Source organism: Acomys minous (assembly GCF_964271855.1).
Source record: "Acomys minous genome assembly, chromosome: 13".
NCBI classification, from domain to species: domain Eukaryota; kingdom Metazoa; phylum Chordata; class Mammalia; order Rodentia; family Muridae; genus Acomys; species Acomys minous.
In genome coordinates, this window is record NC_140495.1 from 45,591,326 (window position 1) to 45,611,029 (window position 19,704).

The following is a 19,704-nucleotide window of genomic DNA, read 5'->3' on the forward strand; positions in this document are numbered from 1 at the left end:
TAAATTTCTATAATTATTTACTAAAAATGAACCTTCTGAAGCCCAAGAAGAAAGCTCAATGTCTGTTCTATCTCATTACTCAGGGATCTTGATAATATGAAATCAACTGGTCTACGTCAATTCTCCCCACTGCCCTCCCACGACCCATCACTCCCACCATGCCGCTCACAAGTTGCGCCTAAGCACACCAAATACCTTCTTTACCCAAGCTATTCCCTCCATCCAGAAGGCCATTTTTTTCCTTCTTTGCATACAAAGAATTCCTTAGATAGCTAAGGCCAAATTCCAGCATCTTCCTTTCTCTGCACCTTCTCTGTCCCAGGGAAAACTGCTGTTTCCTGTGATGACAGAACTCCTCCCCAATTTAGTTAACTCCCCACCAATCTCTCCCACTAGCGTGGAGACAATCTCTTGCATGGTGAAGAAGAAAAAGAAGAAGAAGAAGAAGAAGAAGAAGAAGAAGAAGAAGAAGAAGAAGAAAAGAAGAAGAAAAGAAGAAGAAAAGAAGAAGAAGAAGAAGAAGAAGAAGAAGAAGAAGAAGAAGAAGAAGAAGAAGGCCAGATCACAGCAAAACTAACGTAGAAAGTAGTAACACTAAAGATAAAATTTGATATCAAATTTCAAAAATACTTTTCCTGGACAATTACTCTTGAAACAAGTAAACACTACTGAGGGGCTATTTCTAACGTGACATTAGACATCAGTGCGGGGCTGGAGGGTTGGTCCAGTGCTTAAGAGCACTTCTTGCTCTTGGAGCAGCCCTGGGTTTGACTTCCGGTACCCTCGCCATGACTTACAACTCTCTGTAACTTCTTCCCGGTGGATTTGACACTCACTGCTGGCCTCTGCAGGCACCACACACACACATATGGTGCAATCGCACACGTGCAGGCAAAACACTCATACAGGTAAAATAATAAGATAAATAAATCTAAAGAGCAAAGGAAAGGAAAAGGAAGTCAGCTGAGTCCTTGGTGAATGAAGTTGTGACACCCTGAATTAGATGGTGGTTCAGGGCCCAGCAGGGAACAAGCTGGAAGGATGGAGAAGCAGAAGGCACAGGAGGATGAAGTCGCCCGGAGACCCTGAAGTGAGCTGCGAACAGAGTGACCACACCTCTTATGGACGATTGGTGTGCAAGTGGAGACTCTGCACCCCTGAAGGGGAAGGTGCACTGTGACCTTCCTTCCTAAGTCTGGAGTGTAACTCATCAATATATCCCTAATTAAACGTAGAGAAGAATATAATTGGATTTTCCCCCCCTCCTAAGTCAGGGTCTGGTGTAGCTCAGTCTGGCCTCAGGCCTGCTATGTTTCTGAGAATGACTTGAACTTCTGATCCTCCTGCCCCTACTCACTCCCCAGGTGCTGGAATTACTGTGTCCAGTTTACGCATGCCAGAGAACAAACCTAGGTATATCTTTATCCCAAGAATTTATGGATTTATGCACAGCACATACCTACCTCCTTTTTAGTGGAAACCATAACAATAAATGTATGAGATGGTCCCCGGAAAGGAGTCTTGGGGAAATTCAGGCTCCATGTGAATGGATCACATGGTTAATGTACTAGGAACAAGTAAAGCTGTCATTTTGCTTCTTTTCTGGCAACTGCATGTCACTGAACACTTTGCCATTTGTGTTCCTATGGCTATTGGTTCCTTACCTCCATAGGTAACGGTGTCATACTTCAACATGGAGCTCCTGGGCTCCAGGACATCCTGCACTCATCAGGGAGAAAGGCTAGAAGAACCTCCAGGAGCCCTTAGTGGTGGCTAGACATTGGAACCAACTAAGAAGCACCAAAAGCTGGTACCCAGGAGCCAACTCTAGACGTGCAATGCACACAGAGGCCCCAGGTGATCCAGGCACATACCCAAAGCTGAGATGCTCTAGGCCAGCGCTTTTTAGACTTGGGTCATGTGAAGATCCTTCCTGAGCAGATAAAGATGGGGCCTGAGGTTAAGAACGCTACCCTGGATCAGGCGCTTCTGATGATGGAAGTTGGGATGCTCAGATCCGAGGCTGGGAGCTGTGCTGGCTTGTGGTACTGGGAACTGAATGCAAGTTCAGCATGCTGACAACGTGCTGTACATCTGACCAACAGTCTAGCCTCTGGCTCTGAAGCTTCTCAGAGCTAACTAATGGAGCCTCCCCATCTTGCCAAGATCCTAAGGAGGAGAGAGAGCAGGGAGACTGGAAAGCAGCTTTTCGGGAGGTATATATTTTAGGACCAGGGGATGAAGAGAAGTTTGGTGTGCCTATCATCTACTAGGTTGGCACCAGGTGAACAGGAGGAGCCTACATTACAATCGTGAGCCGTGTCTCGAGGTTTGGCATATGTTACAATCACTCTGGAGCTTGTTCAGACATGGATGATGAGGATCTATCTCCATGCTTCTGATTCCAAGGGGTTTCTAAGACGCCCCCCAGTGACGCAGGCACATATGTTTCAAAGAAGACCAGGGAGTTATTCCTATCAAAAGTGGTTAAGCAGGTTTGTTTCCAGATGTGCTATGGGACTGAGCAAATGTGTGTGTGTGTGTGTGTGTGTGTGTGTGTGTGTGAGAGAGAGAGAGAGAGAGAGAGAGAGAGAGAGAGAGAGAGACAGACAGACAGACAGACAGACAGACAGACAGACAGAGACAGAGACACACAGACACACAGACAGAGACATATAGAGAGAGGCTTCTGACCATAGACTTAAGAATATACAAATAGGGCATGGAGACAGGCAAAAAAAAAAAAAAAAAGACCCTCTCAGGAATATTTCACAATTGTGTGGGTACAGTGATTGGTATGAACTTGTGATTTTATACACACACACACACACACACACACACACAGCCAGGAAGATGGCTCAAAGAATAAAAGAGTTTTCCATCAAGCCTGAAAACCTTAGTCTCATCCCCAGGACCCACATGGTGGAAAGAGAGAACTGATAACTATAAGCTGTCCTCTGACCTCTACACAACTATACACATACATGTGTTCAAGAGTACAAACATACACACATAAAATAAATGAATGTAACACAAATGTAAACCCTAAGCGTGTACATATGTTGTATAAGTATGAATGTGTCTGTGTATCTGTGTGTAATCTCTGTGTAGATACTTGCCAGCTCTATCTGAGAGAGTGGAGAAACAAAGCCGTGCTAATAGCGCATGCCCAGCTCTTCTCAGTCTCTAATGCCTTGTCCACCAGCATAAGCCATGGCCCATCAAAGAGGGGATAAACCCAAGGCTTGGGGCACGGAGGGTACCAGATGAACTTGGAATATCTTTTTATGCTGCAGAGTTTTCAAAAATAGTGAAAACATGTCACAGGGCATAGAAGGGGCTCCCATCTGCCAAGTTGGGGACAACAGGAGCACCAGAGATACTTAAAAGCAAGTAACATGTTGTAAATTGTTGATAAAATGCGTGAGTCCATGCCAATAGTAAATGGGTGAGAAAGAGAGAGAGAGAGGGAGAGAGAAGGCTAGGGACTGCCTGTCCCGCGTGCAAAATGCAGAGGGTAGAAAGTCAGACCAAACAAAGATCAACAGACGCTAAATAGGTTGGGGGGGCGGGTTAAGGAGAAGTAGAATATTTGCACTCTCTTAAAGTGCATCCCATGGATTACTTTTCAATTGGAAGGAGGGGAGGGCATGTCCAGTGACTACACAGTGCAGCAATCAGACAACACTTTGGGTAAACAAAACACACTCACCAGGTAAGTGAGGAACCGACAGTTGGGGGCCTCCAGATGTGGTCCTCAGAGAAGGCACACTGCCACCCAGGCCGCTTTCTGGGTAAGAGAGCAGAAGCTCAATGGAAAGACGAGGTAACAACAAAAGCACACACAGGAGAACAAGCGAATTCTAAGGGGGTTGAACACAAGGGTAACCTGACCAGAGTTCCATTTCCGTTACCGCCATGGTGGAAGGAGAGACCCATCTTCTGTGTATTGTCCTCTGATCTCCACATAGGTGCCCTGGCATGCTGACACACACACACACACACACACACACACACACACACACACACACACACATACACACACACACACACCCCACACCCACATACCCGTGCGCGTACACACACACAAGCACATACATCTATAAACAAATGAACGAACGAATGAATGTAATAAAATAAATTAAAAAAAAAATCAAAAGACAACTGCGTTCTTCAAACCTGCCAGCTTTGTCAAAGACAGAGGAAGACAGAAGAGGAATGTTCCATAGTAAGAGAAACAAAAGAGCTGCGGCAGCAAAATCGAGACAGAGTTCTGTGCTGGAGAGCCATGCTCTAAGGCCACCGCTGAGCCACCTGACCAAGCGGAGCAGTGGCCATGCAAGAGGTTATCCCTATGCTCAGGAAAATACTCAAGCATTTTGAGGTGAGAGGGACCATGATGAATGTAGCCTTCCTTCAAGGAAAATAAACTCACACGGGAAGAGAGCAAACGTGAAGAAAACAGGACGCTGACCAGTGGCCAGTGCCCACAGCTGAGGAGGGCACCCTGGGGGCCTTGGTTCTGTTTATCTTTGCATATTTTTATAGATTGAAATGAGTTCCAAATGGAAACGTAAACAGTTTCTGTGCTTCTGAACGGTGTTTAAGGACGTGGAGCATGCTTGATGGTAAATACTCTATCAGCTTGATTTTGTAATAAAATAAAAATCTTGGAGTATTTCTTATTTAGGCACCTTTATTTTTATTGCATTTGTTTGTTCGTTCACTTACTGCACGTTTGTATGTGTGTGCGTGTACGTGTGCAAGTGGAGGTCAGAGGACAGCTTGGGGAAGCTGGTTCTCTCTTCCCACTGTGAAGGTCCAGGAGATTGAACTCAGGTCATCAGGCTTGTGGCAAGTGCCCACTGTTTTGTGTGTGTGTGTGTGTGTGTGTGTGTGTGTGTGTGTGTGCCATTAAAAAACATGGGATGCAGAGGTCGGGGAGGACTGGAGCAAAAACAGCATCTTTTGGACCCAACAGGAACTCTGCATTCATGAGCCCATGGCAGCGGTGCCTACCGAGGTAAGACCTACACAAGATCAACCAGTGAGCATCCCAGCCTGAGTGTGAAGGGGTTTGCGAGCCCCCACCCTTAACTGAGGAGCTGTTAATTGTTAATGGCTTCTAGCAGAGGGAGAGTCAGTTTTCCTTAAGTGTGGGGTCCCTGGTGGCTTTACACCCATGAATACGTGGGTAGCATAAACTGGACTTAGTGGGCTGATGTTTCTAATAGAGACCATGAAGCTGGGAGAGTAAGGAGGGGGAGGGGAGTCTGGGAAGAGCTAGGGAGAAGTGTGTGAATATGATCAAAACGCAGTGTATAAAATTCGCAAGGAATTACCAATATTATAGGGTTTTTTTTTCAATCGAGAAGGAAATAAAACAGTATTTAGTTATTTAGTATTTGGATATAGAATAATGAACAGTTTTGTTCTATTTCCTTGTTATAATTTTGTATTTTCTAAAGTTTCTATGTGGGTACCAAATCTCTGGTTAAAGCTTCATGTGTAACGCGCTGCAGGCTGCTGTGTCATTCGATAACAGCAAGATCGAGCGAAATCCCGGAACACAGTGAAATATTCAAGGATAGGAATGCTTATTGGAGCAGGCATGTGAGTTATGATACTTCTAAAATATAAAGCCATAAAACTTTATTTCCCTGAGCAGTTTATAGACCAGTGTAAGTGTCTAAAAATAGGAGATTGATTAAATAAATTATAGCACAACTATAAAACAGAAGATTCATAAATGTTTTCTGGCGTTGAGTGCTCTGGGAGCAAAGGCATAGTGTGTGCTTCATCTGCTGTCTTGAGGATTATGAGTGTCCTATCTCTACATGGATATTGAATGAATGAATGAATGAATGAATGCATGCTACTCGTAATAGTTTGGGAAAGAGTAATGGTGGAGTTCTTAGGGAGTATTATGACCTCTGTTATTTTGTATGTGTTTTCTCATACTTCACCATAATACAAAACATTTTCATTCAAAAAATTTATTTTTAGTTATATGTATTAATTTTTATTTTTAATTATATGTGTTCTTATGTGCCTCTGTGTGTATGTGTGCATGTATGTGCATGTGGATGCAGTGCCTACGGAGGCCGGTATGAAGGCATTAGAGTCCCTGGCGCTTGAGTTACAGGTGGCTGTCAGTCAGTTGACCTGAGTGCTGGTCAACTGAGTGCTGGAAGTTCAACTCCTCTCTGCAAGAGCAGTGGGCTCTCTTAACCTGTGAGCCATCTCTTCAGCCCCCAAATCGCTTTTCAAAGATGACTTTGAGTAAAGGAATCTCCGTTGATGTTGGGACCACTTTCCAACTCCCTTGAGCATGGCCACCCTGTACTGCTTCTCTGCGTTGTCACTCAGCCTGCCTCACTGGCACACTGCCCAATGTGGAAATAAGCATTTCTAGAGAGGCAGCTGTCAGCCAAAAGAATTAAAGCAAGAAGCAGTCTCCATTTTCCCTAGTAATTTACAGATTGGGAGATGAAAAAGCCTTTCATTATTTACAAAGAAGACCATCTACCCTTCTCTCTTCTTTCTGTCTCTGTCTCTCTTTTTCTGTCTCTCTCTGTGTCTCTGTGTCCCTCTCTGTGTCTCTCTCTCTGTCTCTCTGTGTCTCTATCTCTGTCTCTGTCTGTCTGTCTGTCTGTCTGTCTGTCTGTCTGTCTGTCTGTCTCTCTCTCTCTCTCTCTCTCTCTCTCTCTCTCTCTCTCTCTCTCACACACACACACACACACAGAGAGAGAGAGAGAGACAGAGACAGAGACACAGAGACACAGAGACACAGAGAGACAGAGACAGAGACACAGAGACACAGAGAGACAGAGACAGAGACAGAGACAGACAGAGACGAGGGAGACAGAGAAAGACAGGGAGAGAAAGAGAGACAGAGACAGACAGAGACAGAGAGACAGAGAGACATAGAGAGAGAGAGTCACATGCTTTAAAAGCCGCATGTTATCGTGGAGAGCACACAAGAACTGGGTCCTAGAAGCTCCCCCTGGCTAACCAGGTTTCAGAAGTACTCCCCATCCCTGTACACATAAACAACCCTTTTTGTGTGTGAATATCCTTCCAACCTATTCCTGAAGGGAAAATAATACTGAAATTTAAAATCCTGTATTATTATATTTAGTATAGAGTACTTGAAAACATGCAAAAGTATATTGACAAACATTAACAGGAGAAGGGATTGGGAAGAAAACCATATGCCTACTTATTGTTTAACTTTAAAAAATTATGGTTATATGGCATATATTAGAAATAAATAATTATTGCTTTGGAAATGATTCTTCTTTCAGGTTGGGGCTCATGAGACAACTGTGCAAACAATTAGTGTAATGGGCAGTTTTGCTCTAGACTCAAGCTAGGGCATCTGGGAAGAAGAATAGCAGTAGAGAAAATTTCTCTGTGAGATCAGCCTGTAGGCAAATCTATAGGAAATTCTCTTGATTTTCCAGCCTAGTGTGAGCACCCCTGGCCAGGTGGTCCTAGGTTCTGTGAGAAAGCAGGCCAAGCAATCTATCTGTGGTAAGCAGTAAGCAGCACTCCGCCATGGTCTCTATTTCAGTTTCTGCCTCTAATTCCTACCTTGACGTTCCTTCATGATGGACTCTAAGCTGTAAGGTAAGATAAACCATTTTCTCCCCCAAGTTGTTTATTATATAAGCCGGGCTGGCCTGGAACTCACAGAGATCTGGCTGCCTCTGCCTCCTGGGTGCTGGGATTAAAGGTGTGGGCATCACCGTGCCTGGCCCCCAGTTTGGTTTTGGTCAGTATTTTATCACAGCAATAGCAAGCAAACTAAGACCACCAGATTAAAAAAAAGGAGGATTCTCTTTCTGGTGAAATGACACTGGTGTTCAGTGTGCTGTTCCCAGTACAGGCTGACTAACAGTCGGACCAAGTTGCACCAACACTTGCCCCCGCCCCCAGCCCCCGCCCCCAGCCCCCCCCCCCACCGGCCTGCGCTTAGTGCCTTTTCTCATAGTCTTGGCTGACAGATTGGTCCCCTGTTCTTGGGATTACTTCTGTTTCTCTAACAACAGGGATGAGTGGGTTTGACCCCTCACATTGATTCTTTAGGGATCCAGTGTCCTTGGCGGCAATAATTGGCTGGGGTGGGGGGTGGGGCTGGGGGCAGGGGAGGACTGACTACCACACCATAACAGTTGCTCCATGGGTAAAGGTTTACCCACGTGCCCAGCTTCCCAAGGCCGAGTCACAGGGGTTAGTCCACACCAGACCCACTCCCAGGACGCCTGATCCATTTTATTTTAAAAGTATCTTTCAACTTTACCCCAAACCCCCAGTCACATTTGCAGAGCATCTAAGCCACTATTTAGTTGTCTGTCTACTCACTCCCATGCCAGCATGCTTTCAAGAGCACAAAACCAATCATTATTTCACAACTGGCCACAGCTGCCTTTAGGCGCTGCTGCCCGAGGCCCTTAGCCTGCACACACACAAAGTCTCCCATCAGTACTTTTAAGGTTCCTCTTTTGTGTCCATGTGCTTAGCCCAGTGCCTGGTGCGTGAGAGTCCCCAGGCACCCAGCGCTTGGACAAATGAAGGACTAGGAACATGCTGAAGGATTGGCTCTAGTCCTTCTCAGACTTTACCCGAATAGGAACCTCCTGGGGGATGCTGTGAGAATACAGATTTAGATGCAGGAAGTCAGGGCTGATCTCAGAGTTCCCAGGTGGGGCTGATGCTGCTGGTCTCTGAACCTCACTCAGAGAAGAAAGGATGCACTGAATCAAGATGGCTTTCAAGTTGGAAGAGTGTGTACCCAGAATTAGCCATTCTTATGGGGGGAATGTCTTGAAATCTTGAGTGAACTTCAGAATTGAAAGAGATGAAAAGAAGTTAGAGATTTTTGTATACATACCCTGTGCACACTGAACAAGGCTATGGACCAGTCTCTATTAAATTCCCAGCACTAGCTTTTGAAAACCCAGGGACGTAGGTAGCTCGGCTGGCCTTCAACTCCTTCCTGACCCTCTTGTCTCAGCCCTAGACTACAGGGGTTGCAGGTAATGCACCACTACACCAAGCTGCACCCGGGAATCTCCCAAAGCATGTCCTCTCCTCCTCTTTGCGCCAATTTGATTTTTCTCTCCTGGAGGAATGTGACATGCATAGTGGCTTTTCTCTCCATCACTGAAACCAGAGCCTGGCAGATGCTTTTGTTGCTGGTGGGAAGATGTTGCTGAGCTGGGGGAAGAGAGAAGTTCAGAACCAAGACAGCTTCAGAGAACAAAAGGTATAGGCAGCTCTTGCCTATAGTCCCAGCTATTGGGTAGGTGAGGACAGGAAGGCCAGAGGTTCGAGGCTAGCCTTGAGTGCAGAGTGAGTCGGAAACAGAGGGATTTTAGCCAGGGTTGCATGCATTTTGTTCCTGCTGCCCTGAGTTCAGACGTAAGCCTGTCTGGTTCCCTAGATCTTTAGAAGCACTCTTTTGCTGCACCTGGACTTCTTCCTGCATCGCACATTGGGCTCCCGGAAGAAACAAATGAACAGAGTGTTGTTTCCCTCTACTAGACCTAGGTCCTGGACACCTGTGCAGGTCAGCCCTTTGGGTCAGTCCTGAGTGGACTGCACCGGACCTTCTGTCTCTCCTCATACTCTTTCCACAGCTGACTACTGTTCCCTGACAAGGCTGGTATCTGGTAAGGACCAAGTCATGCTAAAATGACAATACAGAATGCTCAGGGTTTATTTGAATAAAAGTGGGTTAGGGAACCAGACCCAACAAAACAAAACAACCTTAAACAAACAACAACCTCTCCAAACCATCACCTTCCTCCCCAATGTTTAAACTATTGAATATTTAATGTTGTCAAAAAAAGACTATGTATCATATGTATAAGGTCTGAAAAGGTGACAAAACGAACTCTTAAACTCACCCCCCACACAGCAGGAGAATTTGAACACAACAACTGTATAAAGACACAGGGAATTCATGCTTTTTCTTTGTGTGATGCTGGGGATACAACCAAGGGCTTGCTTAGACTCGAAGCACTCCACCACTGCTGAGCTGTGCCCACTCCCCCCGCCCCCCCACCATCTATCATTTATCTGCCGTTTTCTATCTACCATCTATCTTCTATTGTCTGTCTGTCTATCCATCCACCTACTGTCTTCAATCCACTTTCTACCTAAGCACCTACCCATCCATCTATCTATCTTCTATCTAATCTATCTATCATCTATTTATTTTAATTACCTTCTGAGTCCTTTCTATGTAACCCCAGCTGGTCTTGAACTCATGATTTTCTCTGTGTAGTCCTGGCTGTCCTGGAATTTGCTCTGTAGACCAGGCTGGCCTCGAACTCAGAGATCCACCTACCTCTGTCTCCTGAGTGTTGGGATTAAAGGCCACCACTGCCCAGCCCCATCAGTGTTTTAAAAGAAGAGTTTGCATGGTGTAGCCATACATCTCTAAACATACTTGTTTGGCCTTGCTTACTTTTGAATTTTGCCTTCTATGTGAACATTCTGACTCATACATTTGGGCTATCTAGTTTTTCTTTGCTCTTCGGAATAAAGTTTCCAGTAACAGTCTTTTCACATTTCCAGGAATGCTGTGAGTTTAGAATTATACAAAAGAGTAGAATTTCTAGACACGTGTGGATCCATGGTTATACGACGATGACAAATTTTTATAGCCAAGATGCAAACTTGTGCTCCCACAGTAGTGCATAGGTAGTGTCTATGTGTCCGTGATAACCCGTTCTGTCCCTCTCAGCTTGTGTCACTGGCTTCTGGAACACAGGAAGTGGAACCCTACAGGCAGCACTTCTGTGGCAGGAGGCTACGTTGCCAGCTGCATGGGCCGTTACTTCCTGACCACCTGACTGGAGAGGCGAGCCTGAGCATTGCCATCCAGACTGAGCTGAGCACTCCATATCTTGTCTAATCCTAATATAGGTGGACAGGACACTCAATGGATACAGAAGAGGAAGGTGCCCACTGGGCTTTGCCATGGTTACACAGTCATGCTAGCAGGAGATCAATGGTAGAAGGAAACCTGGAAGGGACCTGAAGGCCAAATCCTTCATTTTACGTTTAAGGAGGTGGAGGCTCAGAAAGGTTAAATTACTTGACAAGGTCTAAGAGCTAATTACTGCATGAACCTTTCTCTAGGGCACTTGATTCTTAATCTAGAGTTGCCCACTCCTAGTCATTTAAGACAGAATGATGTCATATATGAATTTATCATAGAATTAATAAAATATTATATTTAAAAAGACAGCATGATGTGTTTCATAATGACCTTAAATATTCAGGTAATTGATTTATTTTTAAAGGTAGCTGTTTAACTTAGCTGGCTGATGAATTGGATAGCGTTCACTCCTTTGCTTATGGTGTGTTCACAGGAGTAATAGTCAATGTGATGAACAGGAGGCAGAGACAACCTCCTCAATTATGGTTTCAATATGCAAATTTAACTACACTAAAAGACACAGGTCTCTTGAGGAAAATAATCCCCCAATTATCTCATTGATGATTCTTATGCTTGGATCACTTCCCCAGTAAAATGTGAGGTGTGTGTGTGTGTGTGTGTGTGTGTGTGTGTGTGTGTGTGTGTATAAAGAAAACTTCAAATTCACTACATTGTTTCAATTTGCCTCTCTTTTATGAACACTCATAATTAAGCTATCCTAAAGCACTGAAGACCATGAGATTATGGTAGGAAAGCCCCAGTGAAATTCTCGAAAACGTAAGACTATTTTACACTGGGACATGGAAAACTAATTGAAAAGAGACCAGTTTGTAGCAGAGACACTTAGTGCTCTCCGAGCGAGTGTAGTAATTGACCATGCAGAGGACTCTGACCCACTCACTACAGGAAAAAGGATCAAACCGAGCAAGGGACGCTTAGCGACAGGCAGAGTCTGTGTGCGGGAAGTGGCTCCCACAGCTACAGGGGAAATGCTGGCTTATGTCTGCCTTGGGAATCCTGTCTCTCCACTCTTTCATCTCTACTCCAAAGAGCCATTCTCTATCTGAAATATTTCCTCAGGGCTGGAGACAGAACTGAGTTTGTCCTCAAATGCTTGAGCACTCTGAACTTGATCCCCAGCATTACATACATAGGGCATGGTGGCATACCCCAGAACTCAGGGAGTGGAGGCAGGAGGATCAGAAGCTCAAGGTCACCAAGTTCAAAACCAGCCTGGAATATATAAGACCCTGGGTTTTTAAAAAATTAATTAATTTATTTATTTTTATGTTTACATTTAACAACGTCTCTGGTAAGAATACAAAAGCCTTCTGTGTCCATGTCTTGTTCAATCTGAGGATAAGGCTTACCAGGTTTTTATTACTTTGGGGTGAGGGCTTTGGAGGGAGAGAACACCTAGTGATTTTGCCCAAGAATGCCGACTATACTGTACTGAATTACTTCTTGTTCAAGTTTTCCTCCTGGCAGTCATGTTAATCAGCACTTCTCCTATTTAATGAGCTTGTAGTGCCATTACATAATCACCCAGCGCGCCAGATTAATGATGAAAAGAGGAACTGATTTTTCCAGCTGCATCATTTGAAGTAAACGTTAACTTTCTTTCTGGGTCCTTCGTCTAACAGCATTAGCGTGACAAATATGTCTTTCTCTAGCATAAGTAATTAGAATTTAATCACTTTAACTGCATCTTAATTACCCCAAATGAATTGAAAGGACATTTAATAGCAAAGATTAAATTGCCTTAATGAACGATTTTTGTGACTCCATCAATACTGGAAGCACAGTAGCCGCTCACCCACTCAAGGCGCCTGCGGTGAGATACACGGTCACTAGGTGGCGCGCTTCGCACGCTGTATGTTTAACCTGCCCCGCTAGGTGGCATGCTTCGCACGCTTGCGTATTTAATCTCCCCGCCTCCCCTCCCAATGCCTGTGTTCAAGAAGGCAAGAGGAAAAGAAAATGAAAACACGAGGTTTGTTGTGTTCTTCTGACAATCTCTCTTTGGGACCATGAAACCAGCATCAGATGTTAAAAGTAAGGATTGATTGCAGAAACTGCCCTTTCTCTTTACTCCATGACGTATACAAAGAATGAAGGGTGGCAGGCACTGCTCTCAGACAATTACCAACATACATGTAGAGCTTTTGTCAGTTTTCACTCCCCCCGCCACCCCCTCTCTCTTTCTCTCTCTCTTCCTCCCTCCCTCCCTCTCTCTCTCTCTCTCTCTCTCTCTCTCTCTCTGTGTGTGTGTGTGTGTGTGTGTGTGTGTGTGTGTGTACAGAGTCCTAAACTATCAGTAGCAAGCAAATTTTGGAAGAGCAGAGCCAAAGGCATATGAGAACATCACCCTTGGAAGCACGGGTGGCCTTGGGCCTTTGAGCCTTCCCAAGGCGTGGGTCCCAGAGGGCCAGGCTTACCCACAGAGCACATCTAATGAGATGGGCCTTCCCTATCAATAATTGTTTAAGCGAAACAGTGGATAGAGAGATGTGGGCTTCATGTCTGTTACCACTCTGGCTGTCTCTTTGGAGCAGAGCAGTTAAAAGAGATCATGCTTGTATATTTGAGAAGGAAGAATTGTTTCAAAAACTTTCCTTGAGAGCCTGAGATTAAAATGTTTACTCTGCGATTTCAAGAGCTTTATGAGGCAGAGAACTTGTTAAATGGATGCTTAAGGCAGTGAACTCCATATTCTGGGTGCATTGACTGGGATCTGGAAATAACAACAGAAGCCGTTAGTGGAGGATATGCTTGGCCAGGGCCTTTAAATTTGGGAAAACTGAGTCCAGGGCATCAGTATCTTCCAGTGGAGTAGCCAGAGGCAAATTAACCCCACTGCAGAAAACAGCCTAGAAAGCCAAGGTAACTACCGCACATCACATAGGCCCCCAGGCCCGTATGCACATTAAGATCACCTGGGAGCCTGGGCCACACCCCGTTCAATTAGATTGGAATATCTGGGGTTGCAGCCAGACATTAGTTGTTTAAGTCTCTAAGTGATTTTCCATTGGAGTGAGACTTATTAGCCATCGGCGCAGGCGAGGAGTATTAAGTGGGGGACGTCTACCACAGCATGCAATACACACAACGTGAAGAACCAACTTAAAATCTCTCCTTATTCACTAGTATGACAAACCCAGTGAATTGTCCTCTAGACTTGAGCTCTGCCAAGCTGTTCTTTTATTAGATTGACACATTAAGTGAACAGAAATGTTGCAGAAGCTATTTGTTCCATTTTAACGTCTTTAGGGATAAACATGTGTGGATGATAGAACAGTAAGACTCTGATACATATTTGTATGTTTGTGTTAAATAGATTGTCGTATGGCTGGCCTGGTGACCTGTCACCTTAGCAAGAAAGTAAGCTTTATCAGAGTGAATATACTTGTTTTTTTTTTAAACCCTGTAAAATGGGTGAGATAGGAATGTATGATTGTGTACTAAACTCACTTACATTAGAAACAAGATTTTCCTCCTTAATGGGCTGTGAGGCTGATATTTTTCGTGTAGGAATAGCATGGTTGTCTTCTGAAGATGTCCACTCATCTTATTCAAATGTCAGCACACAGAAAATGAGCTGTGATGCATACGGGCTGATCTTTTTTCAAAGAATAAAAATGGATTCTATATAACAAGCATAACTTCATAAGATCTTTCTGTAGCTACCCTAGGTTGGAGGCCATTCGTTTCTGTCAAAATGTGCAAGTCTTAGCATTTAAACAGGGTCTGAAATGAAGCTAGGTGTTTCACCTTCAATTCACTGGGGTTGAGTTACAAGAACGAACACATGTTGAAATGCCCCATTATATGTAGCTGACTGGAGACCTCTGAGCATTATCACTTCAAGGACATGGCCGACACTACCCACAATAGCTGAGGAGCGAGACACCTGGGAACCTCCTTCTAAATTACCTACAGCCGTTAGAGTTGAATATTTCCTCTTCTTTACAAGGAAACCAAGAATGGATTTTACTGGTATGCCCTGTAAGAACTGTTGCTCGGGAGAACTTTGGGGACCAGCGGTTTGATTAGCTGAATTTGCCACGGATGTGGAAGATGATGACATCAAACAGCTAGTGTAACAACCTCCTTAAAGACCTCGTAGATTAGAGATGACTATAGATTTTCCCCAGCACGGATCAAAGGGACTGAATTGAACGTTTTAGCTTAATGATCCAACTCCTGTCACACCCACGGGGACGAAAATTCCAATTTTATATGCTGGTGTGCACGTGCCATGCCACGTAGGAACAAACCAATCAACACCCGATCTTTGACGACGACGGTTTTGATCTTTTCGACGACCCAACAGGGCCAGTGTTTATTCCTGGAGAGACCTTCCTCCCTCACAAACTTCGGAATATTAGCTATTAATGTTTCTTTGCTGTAGCACGGGATCCTGTAAGCATCCTAAGCTGCATTTTAGAGAGCTGCTTTTTAGGCTGCGCCAAGTGGTGGGGCTCTGTCCAGGGTCCTGACTCTGGGCCCCGGTTCCATGCCTGCAGGCTCCCACAGCCCTTTCACTTACCCCACGGGAGGGGAAAACAAAGGCTTTCAAGCTTACTGCCTGGGGGTTGCCTTCTGACTCACTCAGGCCAGTTTTCTGGGAAGCAAGTAAAACAAAGGAATTGTTAATCTGTGCAGACCATTCTGGCCCCACACTCTGACTTCAGACCACCAGGGTCACCTCTGCAACTCATCGCTCCTCTCAGGCAAAAACCAAAACGTCAGAGACCATAAGTCGGGCATAGGATCGAAACATTCACCTTTTCTGGGCAGGTTAGAATTCTGGATGTAATTGGTAAGGAAGGAAATCGTATCGCCCTTGAGGCTTTTCTTAGGCATCGTCTTCCTCCTCCACACCTTCTTCATATTGCTGCTTAGAAAACCTTTAGGACAAGGAGGTTCTAAAAACAAAGCCTCGGCCGGCACATCTATCCCCTGTCTCCCGCTAGGCGGCCACTAGGGGGAGCACGCAGCGTTCTCCGCTTAGCCACCCCAGCTGCAGCAAAGCAAATCTAGGTTCCGAAGTCCGGGAGCGAAGCCCGTTCATTTCTGCTTCTGCCCGGGCTCGCAAAGGGCAGAAAGCTTCGAAGATAGTCACGTTGCCTGCTTGGGATGGCATACCTATCGATAATGTCCTCTCTGTCAGGTGTAAGCGGCTGGCTCTGGAGTGACCCAGTACCCTGGCCCCTGGACATACACTGGAAATGACACACAGGATTATCCAATGATCTCCAGGCTACATTTTGGGGAGACAGAGATAGGTGGGCACCTTCCGAAGATGCCATGGGGTTTGTTTCTGGTGGGTGTTCTCTCAGTGCCGCCTACAAAGTCACCACATCACAGCCACCAGGTCTAAGCAGGCTTAGCCCTCTACAAAAACTACAATCGCTAATTATCACCACAGGCACAACTCTCAACCTCACTGCACTTTCTCTCTTCCTGGCATGTCGGTTCCCCCAACGAAAAATACACAAAGGTAACTATTAGCTCACCGAGGGGATAGAGTCTGTGAGAAAGATAACCTCTCAGAGCCTTCTGGTGACTGTCCCTAAGTCTTTTTGACTTTACATCCGGTGTGTGTGTGTGTGTGTGTGTGTGTGTGTGTGTGTGTGTGTGTGTTGCTGTTGTTGTTGTTGTTGTTGTTGTTGTTGTTCGTACACGACTGCCCCAGTTCACCCCCACCATTCATCCCCGGAGGCTCTGGGACTCTCGGTTGCCTCCTGATAACGAGTTAACCCGTAGCCGAGCGAGGAGAAAGCCTTTCCAGGCCTTGACCCCAGCCCCTACCGGCGGACACGGTCGGTCGCGCCCTGCCGGCCCTTTGTTCAAGCTGTAGCGGGCTAGGAGCAGCTGCACCACAGGAGAACCACAGCGCAGGGCGTCAGGAAATCCGTGTGGCGGCTCCGCTTTCTCCTCCCACTCGGAAACCCAGGAACCCTTCCAGCCCTGGCATCTCTTATGCCCAGTCCTGGCCCCTCTCTCCACCTAGAATTTTTTAGGGGTTGAACAAATGCGGTTCCTAGGGCCCAGCCTAGTACTCCTGCCTGGCTTTCGCTGCCAGGGCAGCACCGGACACTTGAAATGTCACCAGTCGGGATAAATATTAACACAAAAGCAAATGGACGGACGTGTGCAGAGCCAGTTATCAATCAACCCGGCTGCAAGGCCACTCACAGCAAACATGGCCCAGGTTGGGTTGGGCAAGACTTTCTCAGGGCCACTTCCAGGTAGGAGCTCTCCCGCCCCTCACCCCCCCCCCCCGCCCCTCACCCCACCCGGTTTAGACTTTCCTCTAAGCACTCAGGGGTAAATACCCGACTGCAAGGGGGCCAAGTACCGGTTGCTGCAGGGCAGGCTATCTTCAGGCAGGGCTCTGGCCAGCTCCTCACCTCCCTCCCGCAGGGTCTGCGTGCCCCGGTCGGCTGACTCTTCTTGGCCAGCCACACAGCCTTGCCTGGGTTGAAGAACCGAGCTGCCACCACCCCCTGGGTGTACAGTGTTAGAGCTGCGCTCACTGGTGGGTGTCTCTTGTAGTTTCTTTCTGTGCTGCCAGCTCCCATCTAGGGCCTCCCCCCCCCCGCCCCCGCCCGAAAGCCTTCTGGAATATTTAATTGGAAGCTAATCTCCTCCTGTCTTGATAGACGCCCACGTCAGAGGCGGGGCCCCCAGCTTAGCCTTCCCACCCCACTCGGGACCAGAAGCGGCCGTGCATCTGGTCACGCTGCGTTTTAATGAGCAGCAGCAAGCATTACATCGAGGCAACATATATTGATTTTTTTTAAAGGTAGTTAATTTGGTGAGAATTTCCTCCAGTCTTTCACCAGCGCTTGTAATTTATACACCAGAAGGCGCCTCTCCAAACAATACTGCCACGTGCAGAAGGGTGTTTGACCCTCCAAACAAGCTGTGTGGAACACAGGGCACCGACAGGGAAGTGGAGAAACCACCCTTCCACTAAGCCCCCACCCCCACCCCCGCTTCAGCTGGACCTCATAAGGGAGTTGAGAAAAGGTGCATGCGTACTTTTTAGTGTAACCGCTAGCAAAACCTTAGTGGCTGGAGCTGGGGAGCAGGTACTAAGTTCCTGCTGTCGCCTCGCCGAAAGCATGAGGCTGTCAGTCCTCAGACTCCACCACTGAGGCCAGCTAGACACCATTTCAAGGACCAGAAACACGCTTCTCTTAAGAAAGAGAGAAATCAATGAGCAGGGCTGGTTGTTCTTAAGTGACTTGAAAATAAATAGGCTGTGACTTTTCCTGCCAGAGTGGGATGGCTCTGGGCTCCTAGTATGCACTCCTCCCCCAGCCCTCCCCCAGCCTCCCCCACCCCCACCCAGACTTAGGTCCAATCCTTCTCACACCTTTATGTTAAAGGGGAAAAAATGAAAGAGGCAGCGCTCTGCTCTGTCTCAGGACACCCAGTGGCCTTGGATTTTACGTCTACTGGAGCCCCCACCCCACCCTCGCCCTGATTTTCCACATATTCTAGGAAACATCACATTCCTGGAGCCAAGTATAACAGAACTAGCCACTTGGACCTAGGTGTTCAGACACAGCTTTGATGATGCCTTTGGTGTGCATGTTCTAGAACTTGGTCTTCATTCACAGGGCTCCCCAGCACCAAGCATCCTCTTATCCCTGGCTCAGTTTTTTTTTTTTTTTAAATCTGGAGGTCAGAGGGCCTCGCACAGTATAGAGGTTAGATTTCCAGGACTTGGCAATCATCTTGGTACAAGACCTATCAGCTTGTCCTTCAGGAAGACTCTCTCTCTCTCTCTCTCTCTCTCTCTCTCTCTCTCTCTCTCTCTCTCTCTCTGTCTCTCTGTCTCTCTGTCTCTCTCTGTCTCTGTCTCTCTCTCTCTCTCTCTTTCTCTCTCTCTCTCTCTCTCTCTCTCTCTCTCTCTCTCTCTCTCTCTGTGTGTGTGTGTGACTGATGTCTGGAGTGTCTTCACCAAGTAGTGGAAGGTGACTTTCACGATGGAGAATGATTTTTCTCCCCATTTCCGTGCCCCACACTGGATAGTCTCAGAGCACTACCCTGCCTAGAAGGTCGGCAGCGCTGGCTTCAAGTGAGGGGTGGAGCAGTCAGGAGAGCAGCAAGATCAGCTGTCCCGTGGCTCCAACTCTACATAGTGGAACTATGAGGCTTAGGAGTGGCGTTGGGTCCAGCCAGGTGTCCTGTCCTTTGCCTCACCAGATCTCTGGGCACCAGAGCCTGCCTTGAGAACTTTATAGCACAGGACAAGCTGGAAATTCTGGGCGGTCTGAGGCTGAAGCAATGTGGCGTCGATAACCAAAGGCCTCTGGATTCCAGAGGCGGGGAACACTAGCCTTTGCGGGGTAAGATCCGAGGCTAGTTCACACCTGCCTTTCCCCGGCTTCTCATTGGCAGGCACCGGATGGGGGCAGGGTGGTTCGGCCTCAAGCTTTGATTTTAGTCTGTGAAACGGCTCAGTGCTCTCGGCTCAGAGCCTCAGAGCGGATTGACTGTCTCTCATTCTCTAGGGACGAATTAATGGAGACCGATCAGTTAATTAACAAACCCTCACTCCAGCGTTTACCTTTCTCTTCACCAAGACTCAGTCAGACCTGGGCACGGGGCTCAGATGAGGCTGTGTGTGGCTTGGGGCGGGGGGGGGGGGGAGGCGGGGGTGGGAGGGACATGGCCACCGGAGTCAATCAACGGCAGCAACCTCTGCCCAGGTCTCCTGAACACAGTCTGTC

At 46.7% G+C, this 19,704-nt stretch overlaps 1 protein-coding gene across 2 annotated transcripts in view; it reads right to left on the reverse strand.

The window, feature by feature from the left end:
- The window catches only part of ONECUT1 (one cut homeobox 1), a 33,170-nt gene that overhangs the window by 11,100 nt on the left and 2,366 nt on the right, over positions 1 to 19,704 (reverse strand). The window contains exon 2 of one of the 2 annotated variants that reach the window (XM_084754575.1): positions 18,092 to 18,161. The exons of the other annotated variant lie outside the window; for it this stretch is intronic. Coding sequence (XP_084610701.1) covers positions 18,139 to 18,161 — 23 coding nt within the window. The 3' untranslated portion in view covers positions 18,092 to 18,138. Of the gene's footprint in view, positions 1 to 18,091; positions 18,162 to 19,704 lie in introns of those variants that run through there. 2 annotated transcript variants of the gene reach the window in all.